General features: G+C 39.4%; 2 protein-coding genes across 9 annotated transcripts in view; both read right to left on the bottom strand.

Moving 5' to 3' along the window:
* Positions 1-11961, bottom strand: part of LOC124413709 (uncharacterized protein CG43867) — a 42575-nt gene extending 30614 nt beyond the window's left edge. For 5 of the 6 annotated variants that reach the window (XM_046894471.1, XM_046894474.1, XM_046894472.1 and 2 more), the window contains exons 1-2: positions 11445-11557; positions 4519-5628 (exon numbers count right to left, since the gene is read on the bottom strand). In XM_046894471.1, the coding sequence (XP_046750427.1) occupies positions 4519-5355 (837 nt within the window). In that variant the 5' untranslated portion in view covers positions 5356-5628; positions 11445-11557. Of the gene's footprint in view, positions 1-4518; positions 5629-11444 lie in introns of all 6 variants that reach the window. The other variant, XM_046894477.1, reaches the window with a different exon arrangement.
* A 780-nt stretch (positions 11962-12741) lies between these two features.
* LOC124413066 (thyroid adenoma-associated protein homolog) lies at positions 12742-19073 on the bottom strand. 3 transcript variants are annotated; one of them, XM_046893395.1, is made up of 15 exons: positions 19038-19073; positions 18484-18669; positions 18237-18377; positions 17466-18122; positions 17287-17393; positions 16890-17214; positions 16541-16789; positions 16076-16462; positions 15599-15874; positions 15266-15463; positions 14943-15136; positions 14166-14751; positions 13875-14016; positions 13504-13766; positions 12742-13438 (listed from the first exon to the last, which is right to left on the bottom strand). In XM_046893395.1, exons 2-15 carry the CDS (start codon positions 18649-18651, stop codon positions 13103-13105), a joined length of 4029 nt encoding a protein of 1342 aa, XP_046749351.1. In that variant the 5' UTR covers positions 18652-18669; positions 19038-19073; the 3' UTR covers positions 12742-13102. The 3 variants fall into 3 exon arrangements, with proteins under 3 accessions (XP_046749351.1, XP_046749354.1, XP_046749353.1); XM_046893398.1 differs by having other exon boundaries at positions 18507-18669; XM_046893397.1 differs by lacking the exon at positions 19038-19073 and adding an exon at positions 18748-19015 and having other exon boundaries at positions 16890-17211.
* Between the last annotated feature and the right edge of the window lie 245 nt (positions 19074-19318).

Raw genomic sequence — 19318 nt, 5'->3', positions numbered from 1 at the left:
ATCGAATCAGTGAAAATGGTTTCAATACTTGTTCCACACAAATACAAACCTACGCGCGGGGATATATAGCCATGTCCACGTAATATTGGGAATAGTCACCATACAGAGAGAAGACAGGGAAACTCGGCACATGTTGCCCACTAAAAATAGCCGGAAAAAATTTCCCCATGTTTCTTGGAGCCAATTATAATTATTCCTAAACTGAAATTTCACCTAATAGCAAAAATGTTCTAATAAATAAAGCTTCGAATCAATCGGAATTCGAAAACACATTTATGAAGTATTTAATCGCCATGGAACCGAGCAGGTGGACAAAAAATGTTTTTAGAAATTTTTCAAGGGAAAACCTTCATTCATGTCCATTCCATTACACCACCACCAAATTCCCTGACTAATTAAAGAGTTCCTCGACTTTTCCTTGACTTCCCTGATTATTTTCTATTTCCCTGACTTTTACCCAACCAATGGCCACCATGTAGCAGATTCAACGTCCGACTGCGCACGTACATACAAGCCGTGTCGGTTCTTCAGGAAGACTGGTTACGTTGACTTTTAACTGGTAAACTTACCTTATGAAAGTTATGTAAGTGATGCGGATTCATTCATGTTAAGCAAACTTTGAATAGTTGATGTAGTGATTTGGGACGAATATAGAATAATGATAATGACAATAATAATAATCACCGTCAATACCCGCCATAACCGATATTTAGACTTGTGCGGAGCAAAGCCAGGGATAGCTTAATGACTATTATTATGCATCTACAGCCATTAATGTTCGATAGAAACACTCGCATTCGCACGTAGGACAAGAAAACTTTGCACATGTGTTACCAGACCGAGTTCAAACCTCAGTTTGCAGATTCGGCGCCTGAACGACATAACGCGTCTCACAATTTTTGCGAGTGTCGCTCATCGTCCCGTTGAGGATTTATATTAAACTCAAATCCTCCTGTTCCTATCGATATTTTTGGACCCTCAAATATCGGTATTTAGCATCGATATTCCTTTCTCTTCAACCATCTTCGACGACGCAGATAAGTAAAGACACTTTCTCGGTGAAAAATAATTACTTGTCCTAATAATTAGATCATCAGATGGAATAGGTCTTCGTTTCCTGTATATGTTACCTGACGAGTCGAATAGTTTATCACGAATCATTCCAATTCCAACGGGATAGAGTAGGCGTCTTTGCGGGAGAGGCCCAACAAATAATTGAATATCGTACTGAACTCCAAAAAAATTCAGTAGATGCAAACAGTGTAGTACTGATGATTATTTAAAAAAAGTGACTGAATTCATTTTTTGTAGATAAAAGTATACTATCTTTGCATTTGCGGAATGTATCAGGTGCACGAAAAACAGAAGACAGATACTCAAATGCAGGGTTTTCACAAGATCCATACAATATATAAAAATTCCACTTGAGAAATTTCCTTGTAAGACTTGTTATTACGGTATAGGTACTATGTTTTCCCGGTTTGTAATGGAAATGCTGAATCAATGCAACTAGCGAAGTACAGATTGTCAAAGTCATTTTCAAATCATGCATAGGTTCAACGGGAAACAAGTTTAGAACGTCACTAATTCATGTTAAACTGTACGGAACCGTTTGGCAGTACATCGGTGTCTGATTTCCGAGTGGCCCGCACCGTACGATACACTCATGACTACAAATTTCAATGCGACCGGGTTGTAAATTGACCAAATTTGAATCCTATTTGAAAACTTCTTTTTTTTTAGGTGGGGTCAGTTGTCCCGTAGGTAAAATTTTCATGTTAACCGTCTGATGACTGCTCCGAATCGTTGTAAGAACTTAATTTCAATTTATACTTGGCGCGGGCGTTCTGGACGTCTCATGCTTCGTTTCGAATAGCTTGACTTCTCTACCTTGCGGACGAAAATATTGCCACGGTTCAATCTCGCAGATCAATAGAGTTCAATTATCTTCCGCATGCGCGTTTCGTCACTCACAATCAGTCTGCTAATTTTCACCGTTTCTTCTCGGTATGTAAGCTACTACACAAAGGCCGAGATACGCTCGACGAAATGAAACTGTTGCCTGCACGATCGACGATCCAGGACTTATTGTCAAACTGTAATTTTAAACTGAAAACGAAGTAACAAACTTATCGACTTGCGCCTTTTCTTGCGCGGAAGTAATCATAATTTACCAATGAAGTAATTGCCACTGCTATCACTGTAAAATGCTATTGTACGCCATGATAAACGAACTAGATTCTTTTGAAAATCTGCAGCAGAGGGTGTAGCCTTATCCAACTGCCTTCGTCAAAACGAATGTTATAAATTATTATAGTTTTCAACAAAAGTTTATGCACTGACGAGTCGGGTGACTTGACTTTGCGTTCGACTCATATTATCCTACCTAGGTTTCCTATATCCTGTGGGATTGTATGCAAATAATTTGAATTCCCGTGGCATGGAAGCGCGATGCCGCCGTGGACCCGGTATCTTTTTGGCAGCTCTTTGTCCCAAGGAATAGGAAGAGCGGAAGACGGTGACAGGCGGTGTAAGAGAGGCAGTAAACTTAGCCAGGCTATTTCAAGGCTTCTCAGAGTATCGTCAGAAAGCGTTGTCCCTGACGCCACCGTCAGCGTCTCGAGAAGCGTATTAACCTCGTATGTTTTTGAGATGTTTAAGGGGAGGCCGAAGTGCCGACGAATCGAGCCAACCGTATTTGACAATTATTTTCTCTCCAGAGTAATTGTATCGTTTCAAGGTTTGGAAAATGATAGTATTTGTAATTGTGATTGTGCTTGTGGACAGTCCCGAAAAAGTTGGAACACATTGATGTAAAAACGCTAAAAACACGGGATTCAAATATCAGTAGCGTACCTGTAACTTCTAAGTGGATGAGAATCTGATGTACTAAGTGTGTTACTGAGTATTTCGTCAATTTTTCGTACTTTTTCGAGCCAACTCACAAATATAATAACAACAACAACAACATCAACAACGGCGGTAATAACAAGCACAACCAGTCCCGCGATACCGTTTCCCATGGGCCGTTCAAATAATTCGTTACGTTAGAGGGGGAGAATGAGCGGCGGCGTCATAATATCTTTCAAATCATTGTTAGAATTTATTAATCTTCATTACTTGTCTTGATTTGAGACTTTTTCAGCAAAATGGCGCGAGGGGGCGTGGTGTAAGTATTTTTTCGGGGAGGAGTTGATGATTCTTACGAGCCTTTACGGGGTGAGGGGATCTAAGACCCGAAACTTTCTCCTCCGTATTATTTGACTGGCCTTAAAGTTTGAAACTATTTAGTTACGCTGAAAAGAAAAAAATAATTTTAAAATCTTATAAACGAGAGTTGCTTATGGAAATAGTGACCATGCCGTGTAAACGATAACGAACACTTATTTGTCGTATCGGACACACAGCAACTGGTCACAGACCATGCGGCAAACACTGAGCATTTTCATTTAGACATGCCTCGAATTCCGCAACGATAAGATTTGTATGTACAATTTGAGCAACTTATGTTGTATGACCCCGAGGACAACGATCTGCCAGCCTTTTATAAAATAAGGGGGTATTGGTCCTTCTACTCTCTTTTCTGTCACGTGCAATTTTCTTTGCCAAAGAAACCCTGCTCCTCATTAAAATTATATGTTGATCTTGCTTGGATAGCCGATTCTTGTAACTCAAGTTTAGGAAGAAGCCATAGTCTGCGTGCTAACAATACGAGTCTATGTGTCTACGTGTGTTTGTGTATATGTCTATATTGAAGTGGTTCGCCAAAAAAAGTATTTTTTTTTCAGTTCGGATTCCTCGTAGAACTGTTGATTGTGATGACAAAAAAATCTCCTGCAAATTTGAGCTCGATCGGATAAGATTTAGAGCCTACCCGCTTTCGCGTTTTCGTTTTTGCATTAGAATAACACGAAAAAAATGTTTACGTTAACTCACTGTCCATTTGGCGTGAAAATATAGACGAAAATGAAAAATATCAAGAGATTTTTTTTGTCAAAGTTGTGTCTAATTTTTCAAAAAGTTGCGAATCTTCGCAAAAAAATCCAAAAATTCATATCTCAAGAACGCGCGAACGAAAAAAAATGAAAAGAAAAGACGTAAAACTCCTCTCCTAGGTGGAATAACCCATAAAAATTTTGATGGATTCAAAATCTTAAATTATCATTCCTGTACGTTTCGACGGAGAATACCTTACAGATAAACTTGACCCTGAGAGTAAGGGGTACAGCAACTGAGTACGAAAGCGGGGGGGGGGGGGGGGCTATTGAGAGAGTGCACGGTACCACGCGACCATTCTTTCAAGTGGGATCCCACCCCAAAGACCACATTGTCAATCCGTTCATTGAAATTTGAAGTTTGACTGAACACAAGTTGCGTAATAATGGTGATCCGTGTAACCCCTCGTGCCATCTTGATTAAAATAGTATCCCGTCGAAGTCCCAATTTTAACATTTGCGCTACGACGTTCTCCTGCTGAGACATTGGATTTCAAAACACAAGAGGCCTCCCTTGACTTACCTTGTCCCTGAGCATGTCCCGCACTCTGGTTGCCTGGCTCCTGCTCCGGTGAAGTTCGAGCTGCAGCTCGAGGCATCTCTCCTGCCAGTTAAGCTCCTCCGCTGCGCTGGTGTACCCATCGAAGCTCTTCGAGGCCCCGTAACCAGGCCTCGCTTCTGGTTTATCTTTCTTCGGCTCCGCGCGTTCAGCAAACAGACGATTCTCCGCGGCGAAGTGGAGCCGCGGCGCAGCCGTCGCTTGCAGGTGGGCCGCCCCGGTTTCGGATCGTCCGGAAAAAGAGTAGGTCCTTTCGAAGTGTCTCGAGGGCCCGGAGTCAAAGGGCGAGCGACCTCTGTTCAAGTTTTGTATCTCGTGGGCCTTGTTTTCAAAACTTGTCGGCCCGAAATCGGTTTGAGCCCCGAAGGTACGTTTATCGGTATACTCGACGTAGCCGCTCGACTCCGAAGTCAAGTTATACAGCGGATTACTCTTCGACTTGTCCTTCAGCTCGACATACCCCGCGGTCTTGGCGGTGTCCGCAAATTTCTTGTCCTTTTTGAACAGCAAGCTTGGAACGTTGACGTAGGGCGAATCTCTCAAGTGAACAGGGCTGTTTTGCGGCCTCGGCGGGGGCGTTGGGCCTTGCCGGGTGCGTCGCGGCAGTAATCGGGGACTTTCGGCTCCGCTGGCGGCACCTCGATTATTATCGACCGACGATTGCGAGCTGCAGTCGTGTCGGGCCCCAAGACGCGGGCTACATGGCGCCGAATTCGAGCCAAAGTCTGATGCCAGTCTTGCGATCGGGTCCAATATTTGTGACAGCCGTCTTACCGGTTGTGAACCACGGATTTCCTCCATACTTAATTAATCGGTCCGAGATGAACACTCTCAACGTCGTACCCTAGCACCAATTTTCTTCATTAAGGAATTTTCTCCTGCAGCATGCTGACCGTTCCTTTCTGGATACGGATAATCAAATTGCCAAATCGAACACCCCGACATTTCCACCTCGCAGAACCTTTACACGACAGACTATCGTTGGTAATCCACAAAACCCCATTATTCCCGAACATTTATATTCCAGCTGCTTCGCTCCGGCGGCCAGCATTTTTATCTCCGTTTCACTGCGATCTGGAACAAAAATATTATACTCTTATATGACATGACGTCTCGGCTTTTATTCGAATAATCTCTCGATCTGGTGAAAATTTTTATCAATTTGGAGTTGTTATTGAGTTATGTTTTGCGTTATTCGCGTATATGACGAGTATGCATATACAACTTAGAATTGTCGGCATGTGTGTAATACGCAGGGCATTATCATCGGTGTTGATGTCGCACGCCCTTCCATGCATAATTTATCTAGAAGTATGTTTTATGAAGCAAGTCTCTGCATTGTTAGCGTATATGTATAGTTAACACAAGTTCGCCCAAAGTCAACGGAAGTACCTCTTCGTCGTGGCCTGCTCTAATTATAAGATATTAACTGTACTCGAACCGACCAAGTGACTGTCTGTTTGCATGACTGAATTGAAGCTGTAACTCTCGGGGGCTCTCACTCACTGCAGGGTGTTTCGGCCGAGTCTTTCTACCGAGGAGCAAAACACACTCAACCATCTCGAAAATTTATTTTGAGGCGGACAATAAAAAGGGGTAGGTAAGGAAACTGATGCTCGACCAGGTAAACATAGTTTTCTTTTGCAATTAAAGTATAGATATTAGATATATCATATAATATATGTATTATACAGAAATTACCACCACATCGATACTTGTTTGAATATACTGTCTCGGAGCCTATGATAAAGAACTAAACTCTAATACGTTTATAATACGATAAAATGTGAGCAAATTATTTTGTGTTTTGTTCGTTTGCCAATGGCTGGATTGAATTGAATATCAGGTAGATTTTAGATAGATATAGTGTTAGACCTCGAACTTGACCTTTGGGATGATAAATAATGAACCGGTATTGCGGAAACGGACATTTCAAGCTTAAACCTTTGAATAATAAACAACTTTTCATGTTTCTAAACGTAGCTAATTCATTGACAAAAACACCACAGGAGTCAACGAACGCGGTATTGACGACAGGCAAAATTGTGATTGGGTAATTCACGCTCAATGGCACAGCAATGCGTAACATTGACTTGTCCGAAAGTGCATATGCGCCAGAGAGAGCCCCAATGTGTAAAATATACCATTTCAATTGTGCGCATGCTCCAACGTTAATTTCCCTTAATTTTTGGGATATGAAGCGCTTGATGCACACTCCACAGGCTTCGAAAATCGAACTTTCAACGATATTTTAGCAATTTATGTTTTTGTAAAACTAATTCACTTTCCTCCGTTTTAAAACGAGCGTTCGTTCATCGCTGTATGACGAATAGAAGTGCAGATAGTATCTGTCAAATTCGACGAAGCGCTCACTTTTCAGAATCAGTGCATATATCTCAATTTTTGCAACCAATACCATTTGGGAAAAACAAAAAATATACACCTTTGCTTACTACTTATACTTTGCGGTAAACAGTTTCGATCGATTTAAAAAATACAAGGTTCATTCTCGTGCAATTTGAGGGGTGATTGTCGACATATTGTATTATAATAGGCCATGAATATAGTAAGGTTGCAAAAGCTCCTCTGGATATGTATACCTCGTATCTATAGCTATACGTTGTTACGAGAGAAAACAGTAATTATACAAATTGGAGCGGGCCGGAAATGAATGCTCGCTAGGAATAACACCGACTCCAATTTTAAACACCGACATCCGACAACTGAGATCCAGTCGGCCCTTTGATGCCGATGACTGTCTTCGCAGTCGCGACTCTCCTCGCGGCGATCTTCTTTATTTCTTGTTGCCTCCTCATCGTATATTCCTTCCTTTCTTCTATTCGTTATCACAAGAAATCAGGTTAGAAATTGAATGAGAAAACGTAAACTTGCAACACCTGCTTGAAAAGTTCGATAACAATGATTTTTAATAAAATTTTATAAAATAGCACGACGAGCTTTCCTCTATTCTTAATCGCAAATTTTCACATTCCGAATCAAATAGTTTAAATTTCGCCACGTGAAGAATTTTGTTTTCTACAAAAAAAAAAAATTCAATTGAGAATGAACTCTGAATGGGCAAACGTCCAGCTTATTGTTGGTGGTTCACAGGTTCATCAGAGTGCCTAGCGGCAGTAGTATTATACATAGTATCAAATTACCTCTGACATTTCCCAGCTTTTCCGATACAAAAATATTGATTTTTTCCAGGATACATTTCCACAGCTCTTACCGAACACACTCACTTTTCTCATGGAAGTTCATTGAATCAGTATAATATCTTTCTACGCTACCTCCATAAACAACTTGATTACTTTGTAGTTTTTCACAGGAGGTAGCACAGAAAATAGAATTTGCGGCATGTGCGCACGTACACGGACTTCTTGACTTACAAGTATAAGTTCGCACGAGCCAATGGCACTTGTCGCTCATCGAGAAATCCCTACTTTGTGCGCACTTACCCCGAAAATAACTATTTCGCACCACCTCCTTCTGAAAGTGTGGTTCTTCAAGCACTAGTGCTTAAAACACGACTGACACGTAGTGCCTGCCTGCCACCCTTACGGCTTGTTTTAGACGCAGATGGTACAAAAAATTACGTATCTGGTACGGGCACGTAGAGACTTGCCACGTAAACAACTATACTCGTACATTGTAAATTGAACCAGTCAACCTTTCTCAAACTTCATTTAATTTCACCTAATCTCAACTTTCGAACATCTTCACCCGTGAAATACGTTTGTCCTCATTATTTAGGCAGTTCAAACGAAAAATTGAATTCAAGCATGGCGGAAGAGGTGCATCAGGGTGGCTCATTTTGAACTTGTATTTTTTTCGCCTCTTGTCTGAAAACTCGGTGCCAAATTTAAAAAAAAATCTCATTGAAGCGCAGAGCATTAAAAAAAAGTATGTAGAGGTCGCTACCGAAGGTCAAGAGAGAGAAGAATGTTAATGATAGCTGTAAATGAGTCAATTATCGTTTTAAAGGTAGTCCGTTTCGAATAAATTATTGTATTTTTTTGTTTTCCACCCGACACAACTATGCCTAATAGTTGGGATGAAATTCTGCAGAAAGACCTATGGCTATAAGCAACTTATTTGAAGGTCGCTACCGATGATTAAATATCAATAGAGATAAATTAATTTTCGCAATTTCTTATTTTTTATATAGAACTGGAATTTTACCTCTGTTTCCCATTAAAGTAATTACTACAAAATACTTTAAAAAAGATTTTTCTGAAAGGTGGGTACTTACAAAAAATATTGAAAGATCGCTACCAATTGTTGAAACATTTTGCATTTTTTTTATGTCAACACCTTACGGACTTGGATATACCTCGTATTTAAATAACCAGTTTTTGCTACCGAAAGAGGAGTATCATATTACTTTAATGTCCCCATTTCGTTCTCAGTACTGATTTTTGGAAACAATGATTAATTGAACCATTATACAAAAAAAAAATGATATAAAATGCATAATTTTATTTTTTTCGTACCGTGGTTCAATTAATCATTGTTTATAAAAATCGGTATTGAAACAAAGTGGGGACATTGAGGTCATGTACCTAATGCTCCGCTTTTGGTAACAAAAACTGTTTATACTATACACATAATAAGATGAAGAAAAAATATTTCAATAATTGGTAGCGGCCTCTAAATATTTTTTCATGCCCTGCGTTTCAACGAGAATTTTCTTCTGAATTTGGCACGGAGTTTTCAGGCGAGCAATTTATTAGTACGAGCCAATACTCAATAAACAACACCTCAATAAATTGACTCGGTACAGAACGAGAGTGGTATCCATCCAAATAATGATTATGCGTCGTCATCTTTTATACATATAAGTGTGCGACGGTACACGTATAAGTTGCTCGCTTCCAACACAATTGTAAGAATGTCATCAAGTACATATATATAAGTGTAATGTGTAATACATGTATCTAGCTTATATTTATATGCAGAAACTAGTATTTGCGAGCATACAGAACCGCAGCTCGATCACCCAAGGAACTCTATAATTCCTCCAGAACTGTTCATCCGGACAAACAGGATATTTTTAATTTTTTCATTAGGTGTTGAGCAGAATATTTGAAATTTTTTTGAAAATCGCAGATGCCAGAACTCTTGCTTTTAGCTTCAGGCACTATAGAACTCTGCGAGAACTGTCAGCATAGGACATGAGAATTATTTTTCGAAATGCGATGCCACGGGAACCTGACACCTTATTTTTTGATATTCGTTTTTTTAGTAATGACGGCCGAACTTTTTCTTTAAAGTATCAGGAACTTTGGAACTATACTGAATGCTGCTGGAACAGGTGGCGGACGTTTCATTTCCCGAAAAACATCAAGCCGAAGCTAGCAGCCAGAGTCAGCAACCAAGCGTGTTAATATTTTGGAAACCGAAAAATGCAGATCTATCAGTTTTGTCCTCATAATAATTCCAGAAAAATATTGGGGTTCAAGGTATTTCACCAAATTTTGATTTTTGCACTTCACCACCTTATGATGATGTGAAAGGTCAGACGAATATATTTACTTCGTTATTGGTCGAGCTGTTGCGGCTATATTCGTATAAATATACTATAAACATACACGATTCGTCAAACCCTAATTAGACGAGCAATTAATTCGTGATTCTGGTCGTGGCTATATGCACCCGGGCATGCGAAAGTGGAGTCCTAGCATAAGTAATTGAATCTCATCGTCTTGACTGACTTAAAATGACCCCGGAAATATCTTTTTACGAGTATAATCACCCTGGACGCGGAATCTCAGGACCGAAGTTTAGAGGGCTTTGCAGGTCATGAACGGCCGCAGGGTTTGTTACACGTACCTTCTTACTAGACAGCAATAATTTCACACAAAATTCTATTTTTCACGAAACACGTGTTATCTGACGTAGAAAGTAAAGCAGCAAACGGTTAGAAAACACTTGCATAGGATAAATATAATGGTAGAACAGCACGGGAACGTTGATGAAGTACAGTATGCTGTGGCATATAGAGATATAGTTATATCCTCCATTCGATTTACAGTTAAAGGTGTTTAGCATTACGAGGGTTAAAGTGTGATAGTTTTCGATGTCGAACTGGAGGCATTGGCCGTATCGCTCTTCTTGTTGTTAGGCCATCATTTTGTACAACGAATTCACACGTGAGATCATTTGATATCCGCACGTGATTACGCGTGACCTAGGTGCATTACTGATTGCAGGTATATTAGTCAGGTATATCGTGAGCGTATCACGTCATATGTACGTACATACATACGTACGTGTGTTAATATATACATACATAAGTAGTCATGAACATGAACCGTAGCTAGACGAACGTGGTATGCAAATCGTATGTGGAAGTATGATCGACAAGTTGTGTTCAGAACAATGCATCGTCATAGGTGTGTTAAAGAAATCAAATGAGAGAAAAGAGGGGAAAAAAAAAATAAAAAAAAATAATTGCCTTCCGAAACGAAGTAGGGCTAGTCCTTTGTAGGAAAATAGGCGGCGTTTGGTCCAACATCGAAACACCTCCGGAAAAATATTATTATTTACTTTGAAATACATATTGCCGTAAAGGTATGCGGATTTTCCAACGATCACTGAAAGAGAATACCGAGCAAACTAAGTAGGTCAGACTCTAGGGTGGAATTATCCCCGCTGTCGTTGGCGTCGTCGTCAATTCGTTGTCTAACGTATGGCACGTATGTACGAATGCGGATGTATGTACGTACATACGTGCGTACGTATATATACCAACGTACCCACATAAGTAGGGAACGACGTTGGGATGTGGCGGGGAACGTAGCTCATTGCTGACGATGATACGGGATTAAGTAATGTACGTAACGTAGACGGGCAGCTGTAACTGAGTTCAGCGTTAGTTTGCCTACCTTGGAAAGAAGAGAAGTGAAACAGAGGCCCTTGACGTTGACGAACGGGCGTACTCGTTGCACAGTAGATAATTCTCCATTCCTAACAAAACAGTGCACGAAACACATCCATGCGCGCGCGCACACGCACGCACGCACGCACACACACACGCACGCACACGCACACCACTGTGTCACAGGGAACAAAATGTCTCTTTGCTATGCCGACACGTATTCAAACAGCAATTTAACCATACCGGGAACACGCCATGTTCAGCTTATTATTACACCGCAATCTACGGGACAACGATGGCATTGGGTAAATCACGTTCGGCGGACATCGGGGCAGATGTAACTGAAAAACTGCTACGGGTCCTTGGGCATTGAGGTCGGGAATCGTGTGTATATGTATGTACTTCACTTGTTTCGTGTCGTTCGTTGCTCCTTCGCCGCGGAAAGAGAACAAAAATGATGGGAAACTTGAGCGGAAACTCGGCTCCGTGGCGACAGCTCGCGGTGGGATGTCGCGTCAAGACTCCAGAATATCTACTTTTGGGCGAATCATTGGTTAGTGGTGTGTGCACGCAGGTACGGACGTACGTACACATGCATGCATACATCACACATGCATAGCACACTACAGTCCAACCACATCGGTACTGGTATGCTGATATACCGCGCTACTCGCTAGGTGTCGTCGCCTTGGGGGCGTTGCGAGCCTCGGCTGTAGACGAGATTTTTCTAAATCAATTATTCAACGAAACAGAGCAATAAACGTCCCGAGGGCATCTTTTTACTTATTCAGCTTCTCGGCAGCGATAATCGCAGGGTCGCACTGCCAACGATTGCCTTGAATCATGGATTAGATCCTTCCTACCCCTGTACACGCACGCATCAATAAATTTCTTTAATTATTATACTTCATATTTTAAAGGATCATATGATTTCCCACTCACATTGGCCATTCCGTCACCGATGGGATGGGTATGTTTAGCTAAATCATTCTTACACATTCGTTAGCCATATACATTATCGATTCGACTTATTCGCACTCTATATCACAGAAAATTACATTATATCAAAAATAAACTTCAATAAAAAATCATCAGATATTTTATTTATTACTAGAAACTATCAAGAGTCAAACCCAACGTTTTCAGCATGTTATTGACAGTTTCAATTTACTCGAGAACCTTTGCTAGGGTTGCGACTAAACCAGAGACAAACTGTACCGGCATATGCATAGAATAACCACAATATTGCTGGTAACATCATTTTTGATAATCATCAATAATGACTATCCCCAAAGTGTACTAGGTTGGTTTCAGTGCAATGATTTATTAAATTGATTTTATAAAAAGGTTCAACTTCCTGTAAAACATAGAATAGCGTAAATTTACAAATTAGTAAGAGTACTTTTAATCCAAGAGTTTTTTTTCCACGATCCGGAGTAATAGTTTAAGAATAAGAAAAATACCCATAAATTGATGGGAGCATAAGTATATTGAGGTGGTCTGACAAGAGTCTAGGTATGACTACCTGAATGTTCTTTCGTACCTCCCATACCCATAAGCGGTTTTGTTAACTAATTTCCGATAGTTACAATTGTTAATGTTACCTGTACATATATCCCTCTCACCCAAGTGTGAACAGCAGCTTGCAAGTATATTGGTCTTTTATCATAACAAAATTCCATCGTCGGTTTCTTGTGTTACAAAATCAGTGAATTGCTTAAATGCCAAGACTTGCGGCAGCTTGTCGCCGTAAGTTGGATCCAAATAGTCTCCGAGTTTGTTCCCAAGTGTAGGAATGTATTCGCATTGCATTTTCACAAATTCCGATAAAGTTGCAAACATAAATTTCGAATCATATAATTTCTTTAACCATTTTATGGTCGTCAATGGGAGAGTCGTGTTTACCGAGTGATGTTTGCCAACTTCTTTCAACGACATTAGACAAAGGTTTGAAATTTCCAGTTGTTCGAATGTATCGTAATTTCGACACTTATTAAACACCTGCAGAACAAGACTATCATTCGATGGAAAGCTTTTTTTTACAGAGATTTATTAAACCTACTCACATCTGTATCATCCATTTCGTAGCCGTCCTCTCGCCATGTTGCAACGCCCCAAGAGAATAATAACACTATTGCTATGTCTGGGCGTAACTTGCCAACGATGTTTGAGAAGCTTTCAAAAAATTTATGTCTCATACCCGTGTCACATATGACATCTGTTTGACTGTTTACTTTGCAAAGTACGGCTGCAGCATGCTGTCTCACGGCTTTGTCATCGTCCACCAAAAGATTCAAAAGCATTGTCCACCAACACATTACAAAATGATCTGAAATTAAATTAAATACGGTACCTTCTGGACTGTTTACATTGAAGATATCAAGATTCTGTAATTATTGAAAATAAATACAAATTATATGTGTGAAAAATGCTTTACCATTGTCTTTGACCACTGGCTCATATAGATTGTACATTGTCTGTGAGACGGCGAGTCTACAATCATTGTCACACGAATCCATCCACGAATTTTTCAAAAAGAGTTTGTGTATTGCTTTCTTATCATTAACTGTTAGAATATCCTGAGAGAAAGTCAATATTTGATTATTTATGTCAGAAACAGTGACAAGGTGGCATACAACACGCAAGAGGTATGTACGAACAGGATTCGGATTAGAAGGATTTGTACGACTGTTTTATGGAACAATCACATTATTGTGAAATTACATACCTTGGGCTGTTTTGAAATTTCACCATAAATTGCCCCCAGCAACTTCAAAAAACTATCAGTTACATAGTAATCTCGGTTGCCAAGTCTTTTTAACAAGTACACTGAAACCTTTTTCAGCAAGTTCGACAATGCAGACAGTTTGCCTTTAAAGAGGGTATCGTTACTGGTGTTGCTAAGAATAACATATAAAAATTCGAATACTGCCTTTTCCAAGTTTGGATCAATGATGAGTTGTTCAACTGCTCTATTTGCTTTACATATGACGTCTTGAAGCTGTGATTCACTGAAAGAAGTGTCGACAGCACTCTCAACTAATTCTGTAGATTTTATCCATGAGATAATCTGTACGTCGATATTATTGTGATTTAACAATGGTGTCCAATTATTTTTTATTATCTCACTGTATGATAATCTATATGAATCAGGACAGTCGTGGTGTACCGGACACCATAATGTATAAAATTTTGTAGCCGTAATTTCGTAAACCTCTCTACCTGGTCCATTGCTTAAAATGTTACTATGAAGCAAATGAAGTTTGATTCTGAAGAACAGATCACCATCTTCATCTTGAACACATTCACTAAACCTGTAATACATAAAAAGAATTTAGAGTGATGCACTAATGATTAAACAGTACAGCAAGCAGTATTCATAGAATCTATACAAACAAAGTAGGTGTGTAAAATATTTAACGATTTTTCGCTGCAGTGATGAAAGCGTATATAATTTGCAGACAAAAACTACCCTGCTTATTATGCTATATTTTGATGATAGTACCATTGGTTGTTGGCTTGATAAATTTGTAATAGAGTTTCCAAGTAAGCAGTAGCTAGTGGAAAGCTGACCCCTGCTCCCCGTTCTCGGCACTCCAATTTTTTCAAAATCCAAGCTGATTTTTTTGTGAAAATTTTTAACTGCGCACTCGATGCTCTGAAGCTGCTGAAATCTGAACTCTTTGAGATTTGTAATACCTGGAATGGAATTTAAATTTTCCAAAGATGTTTAAAATCTATTAATTTGCAGTAAAAAACGATGCTGATGCTACTTCTACCATATACCAATTAAGTATCTAGTTTACGTGTTCACACCCTAATCTTTACCTGCAAGATATATCCGTGAATCATGTTAATATTGGAATAATTTTGAGATTCCGTCGAAATTTTTTCAAGCAGCTTAGAAAACATGACTAAAGCAGTTGTTTGTGTCAATAAAGGAACCAAGGCTCGGGCCGCCAGTTCACGTGTCTCATATACCTGACTCTTTGCACACTTTGATACCATATCAATGAACGTGGCAATCTGGAAATAAGTGGAGTATAGAGATGTGTAACAAAAATTAAATCACGAAAATTGAACACAATACTTTCATTATACGTAAGAGGGTAGGTATAGTTGTGGGTATAAAAAAAATACATTATACCCCTGCGACCATACCTTCCAATTCGAATCGACAGTGTCGTGACAACCAGGGTACAGTCGTGATAGTAGGAGTAGCACAGATTGCACTCCTGGTCTTATGAGAGTATCACCCGGTTCCACGAATTTCTCTAATTCACTGTACATGAATTCCAGTAATGTAGGATATTTTTCGAAGAACACTTTACCAGTCATTCGGTTGTGAACTGACAAATTTAAATGGTCCTTTGTTCTTTGGACTCCAAAGATCCGAACGACCATAGCACTGAACAAAAGTGTTGCAGCATTTCTTTCCTGTAGAATAAATGGAAACATTCACTTATATTCAGCCTATCAAATACCTAACAGACAGACGCAAAAAAATCACATGTATTTCAATATTTCACTTTTGTCACTATTAACCTAATCGTGTATCTGTATACATTATTTATCTTAGCTATAATTCATGTAATTTTTTCGCACAATTATCAGAAATATGTTTATATTAAAACTTGCAGCCCATGTTTTGCCATTGTAGCTTTTAATGGCTGTAATTACACCATCGGCGATGTAAGGCTTCACACAGTCTCCTAGCTGACAGTGCCTAAAGAGAGCTCTCAGTATATTTATTACATGAGACTTGATCTCAGCAAGTTTGTAACCTTTTTTACCCCTGCTAGTGTCACCTGTAGGTTTTTTAGCATGACTGAGGGGGGACGATTGATCTTTGAATTGTGTAAATACAGTATCCTTGTAGATCAAAGATAACATCTCAGTTTCTATGTTGTAGTCATTTTTCAGGTTGGTTAGGCCGAGTAATATCCGCATGGTCGAATGAAACGTAAAACTACCCCCATGTCTTATAACAGCTGTGAGCGACTCCTCCTCAGAGGTCAGAAGTGCCTGAAAATAATCGGATTTGGTCTCTGATACGTTGAATCTTTCACCAATCAACGGTAGAATGATGGCATTCTTGCTTACCTGTACCATAAAAGGTACGCCGGCGCTTCGCCTGGTTGCGCAAAGTTTACTATCCCTGGGTGATAAACCTGTAACTGCTAGCAACAATTCTAGCAGCCATATTTTAGGAAGTTGCTTCAATGCGCATTCTTTTGGCAGATGCCACAAACGTCTGCATAATAGTCCAAATCCGACGTGAGCTTGTTCAAATGCCCCTCTATGTTTTGTTTCACTCAACAATGTGACAAAGTGCTCTCCGATTTGAATAACCTGACAATTGTTAAAGAAATTGTTGATGACGTTTCATAAAATTTAGTCAACATATTTTCTATCATTCAATTTTGGTCTTTCAATGAGTGAAAATTATCACCTGGTTTTCTGTTAGAAGACCGGCCACTTCGTTCATTCCGTCTATTGGTAATTTAAACGTCACATAGCCAAAAATCAAGCTGACTTCCTTGACAGTACGCCAAGCACAAAGTAGTACCATTTGAGGGGTGGTCACTTTTTCATGCTCTGATAGTTCTTGATCAAACAACGAAGGTTGGACGTTGAATGGATTCAGATCCATTGGTAAGTGACCTTCTGGTGATGAATTATTCACAATTTGTCCTACAGCCTGGTTTAAATCCAAGCAAATATTGATGATTTGAGCTATGGGCTGTCGCCAGCGTTCGTCAGTTGGAAATTTCCTACTAGTGACAGAGAGGAAGTGGAATAACAGTATCTAAACTAAAATGCAATATCAATATTATGTTGTTACTCACTGTAATTCGCTATCAGTTATCAAGCTTCGCAGACAATAAAGGTATCCATACAGTGAATGTTTATTGGCAGCACTTACGATATTATCGCGTGCCATTTCCAATGGTTTCTAATATAGAGAAAGGCGGATGATGTTCTGTATACCTTAGCAATTAGGATAAAATAGATGTGACGTTATTACCTGAAGTTGCGAAATAAGAAACATCACCAGTAAAAGGTGCGCATCAATGTTGTTTGTGCAATCAGGGCTGAGATATTCAGTATGCCGGTTTATAATCTCGAAAATTATCGGGGATGCGGTGCATATTTTGAACATGTATGCCGCAGTAGCTGAATCAATTGGTCTAATGCTATTTCCCAGTCCAACTGCAGTTTGTATGATTTCATGCACAGTATCTTTATTATCCAATCCCAAAAGTCTGGGTGGCACCAGCTTCAATATTTTGTAGACCATTTCTTTATTGGATTCATATGTATCTAACAATAAACAGTTGAACAAAGATTTTGCTTGACCTGTATCCCATTCTAAACAAACAATTTCTTCATCCAGGATATCTTGCATATGGCATAATATTTGTAGGCATGTCCGTCTGCGTTCGTAATTTGCTGTTGGATATAAATTATCTACACAAATTTTCCGCAATGAACATAAAAATGACTCGCATTCTTGTATGAAACATTTGACATCCATTCTTATGGCGCTGTTGCTTGCTATATTTTCAATATCTTCATGTTGATTCAGCCGACATTTACTACTATCTTCAGAATTCTGACCTTTTGCTGTTCTTAAGAATTCTCGCCGAAGCACAACTAGACTGTCTCTAGTACGTTTTATTGCCTGGAAAAGTCACAATTGAGATTATTAACATGTTGAAATTTTTCTAGTTGCTGTTGATAACGGCCACGGCATGTAAATAATCACATAAAGAAGCATTGATTAATAGCTTTCCACCTTTTTGATTAATGGTGCTAATTCGATTTTTTCACCCAGATTGTATGTCAAGAATGTTTCAATCATTTGATATTCAGCCGCTGTAAAGCGCTGAGTGCTTTTTTTCGACACCACCAAAAGCTCCATTGTATCTCGCCTGATCTATAAAATAAAATGTTGAAATCACTTAGATTCATTGTTCAAATATCTCAAAGATATTGGTGTTGATATCCGCTACAAAGACTATCTTTATAAAAAATTCTCAAACCTCGTGGGAACGATGTTTTATACATCTCGATAATATTTCATAATCAATAACATTTCTCCACATTTCATTTTGGTTATTGAACTTCTCTGGAGTATCTAATTCACCACTTTTTTTCTCAAGTGTCAGATTTCTCAGCATCACATGCAACTCCCTTTCAGAGATATCCATTTTTTAATTTCTTAAAGCCTGAAATTACATGACTAGGTAAGTCATGAATTGTATTATGAAAAGCAGATGGATATACAAAAGTAGTATCAGTCTTGTCTTATGCCGGTTACTGACAAAGTGGAATATACACTTCTCTTGAAAGTTGTAAAATACTTATACAATGTTAATTGAAATGGATTTCTAAAACTTTCACGCAATGAGGCGCTTATAGATCACACAGCGTCTTCGGAGAAGAGTATTTTCCAAAAGGTTTGGAATACCCGATGACATGGTACAGGTATTCAGGAAGAATTATTCACGATACGGAACAAATGGATAAAAATCATTACAATCACTCGACATGGCTCATCTCAGCGAAATTAGTTCAGAAAATTCATCATACTGACATTCGATGTCAGCAGGTATTGAATGGCAAACAATAATTGGGGGTGAAAGTGGTAAAACCAACCTAACAACGTTTATGAACAATGAATTGAGAGTGCTGGAAGGGCCACGAGCTGCAAATTGCTGCAATTTTGCGTCGCCTGCCCGGGTGGGGGGGGGGGGGGGGGGGGGGGGTGAAACCGTATACAATAGAGTGGAAGGGACGGTTCACGGCGCGTTCCACTCTTAAAATTAGACTTGGTGGGTTCACATAGGCGCCATCGCATTGCTGAGCGTAAACCAA

The sequence above is a fragment of the Diprion similis genome, chromosome 12 (assembly GCF_021155765.1).
Source record: "Diprion similis isolate iyDipSimi1 chromosome 12, iyDipSimi1.1, whole genome shotgun sequence".
In the NCBI taxonomy this organism is placed as follows: domain Eukaryota; kingdom Metazoa; phylum Arthropoda; class Insecta; order Hymenoptera; family Diprionidae; genus Diprion; species Diprion similis.
The sequence above is the reverse complement of the archived record's forward strand: the minus strand, read 5'-3'. Positions and strand labels throughout refer to the sequence as shown.

Excerpts from the sequence above, each read along its gene's own strand:
- LOC124413066 (XM_046893395.1), bottom strand. The coding sequence starts at position 18,651 with ATGGATATCTCTGAAAGGGAGTTGCATGTGATGCTGAGAAATCTGACA. Across the intron at positions 18,123-18,236 it reads TAGCACCATTAATCAAAAAG|GCAATAAAACGTACTAGAGA; the intron begins GTGGAAAGCTAT and ends TGACTTTTCCAG. Across the intron at positions 13,767-13,874 it reads GCCAGTGGTCAAAGACAATG|ATCATTTTGTAATGTGTTGG; the intron begins GTAAAGCATTTT and ends ATTTAATTTCAG.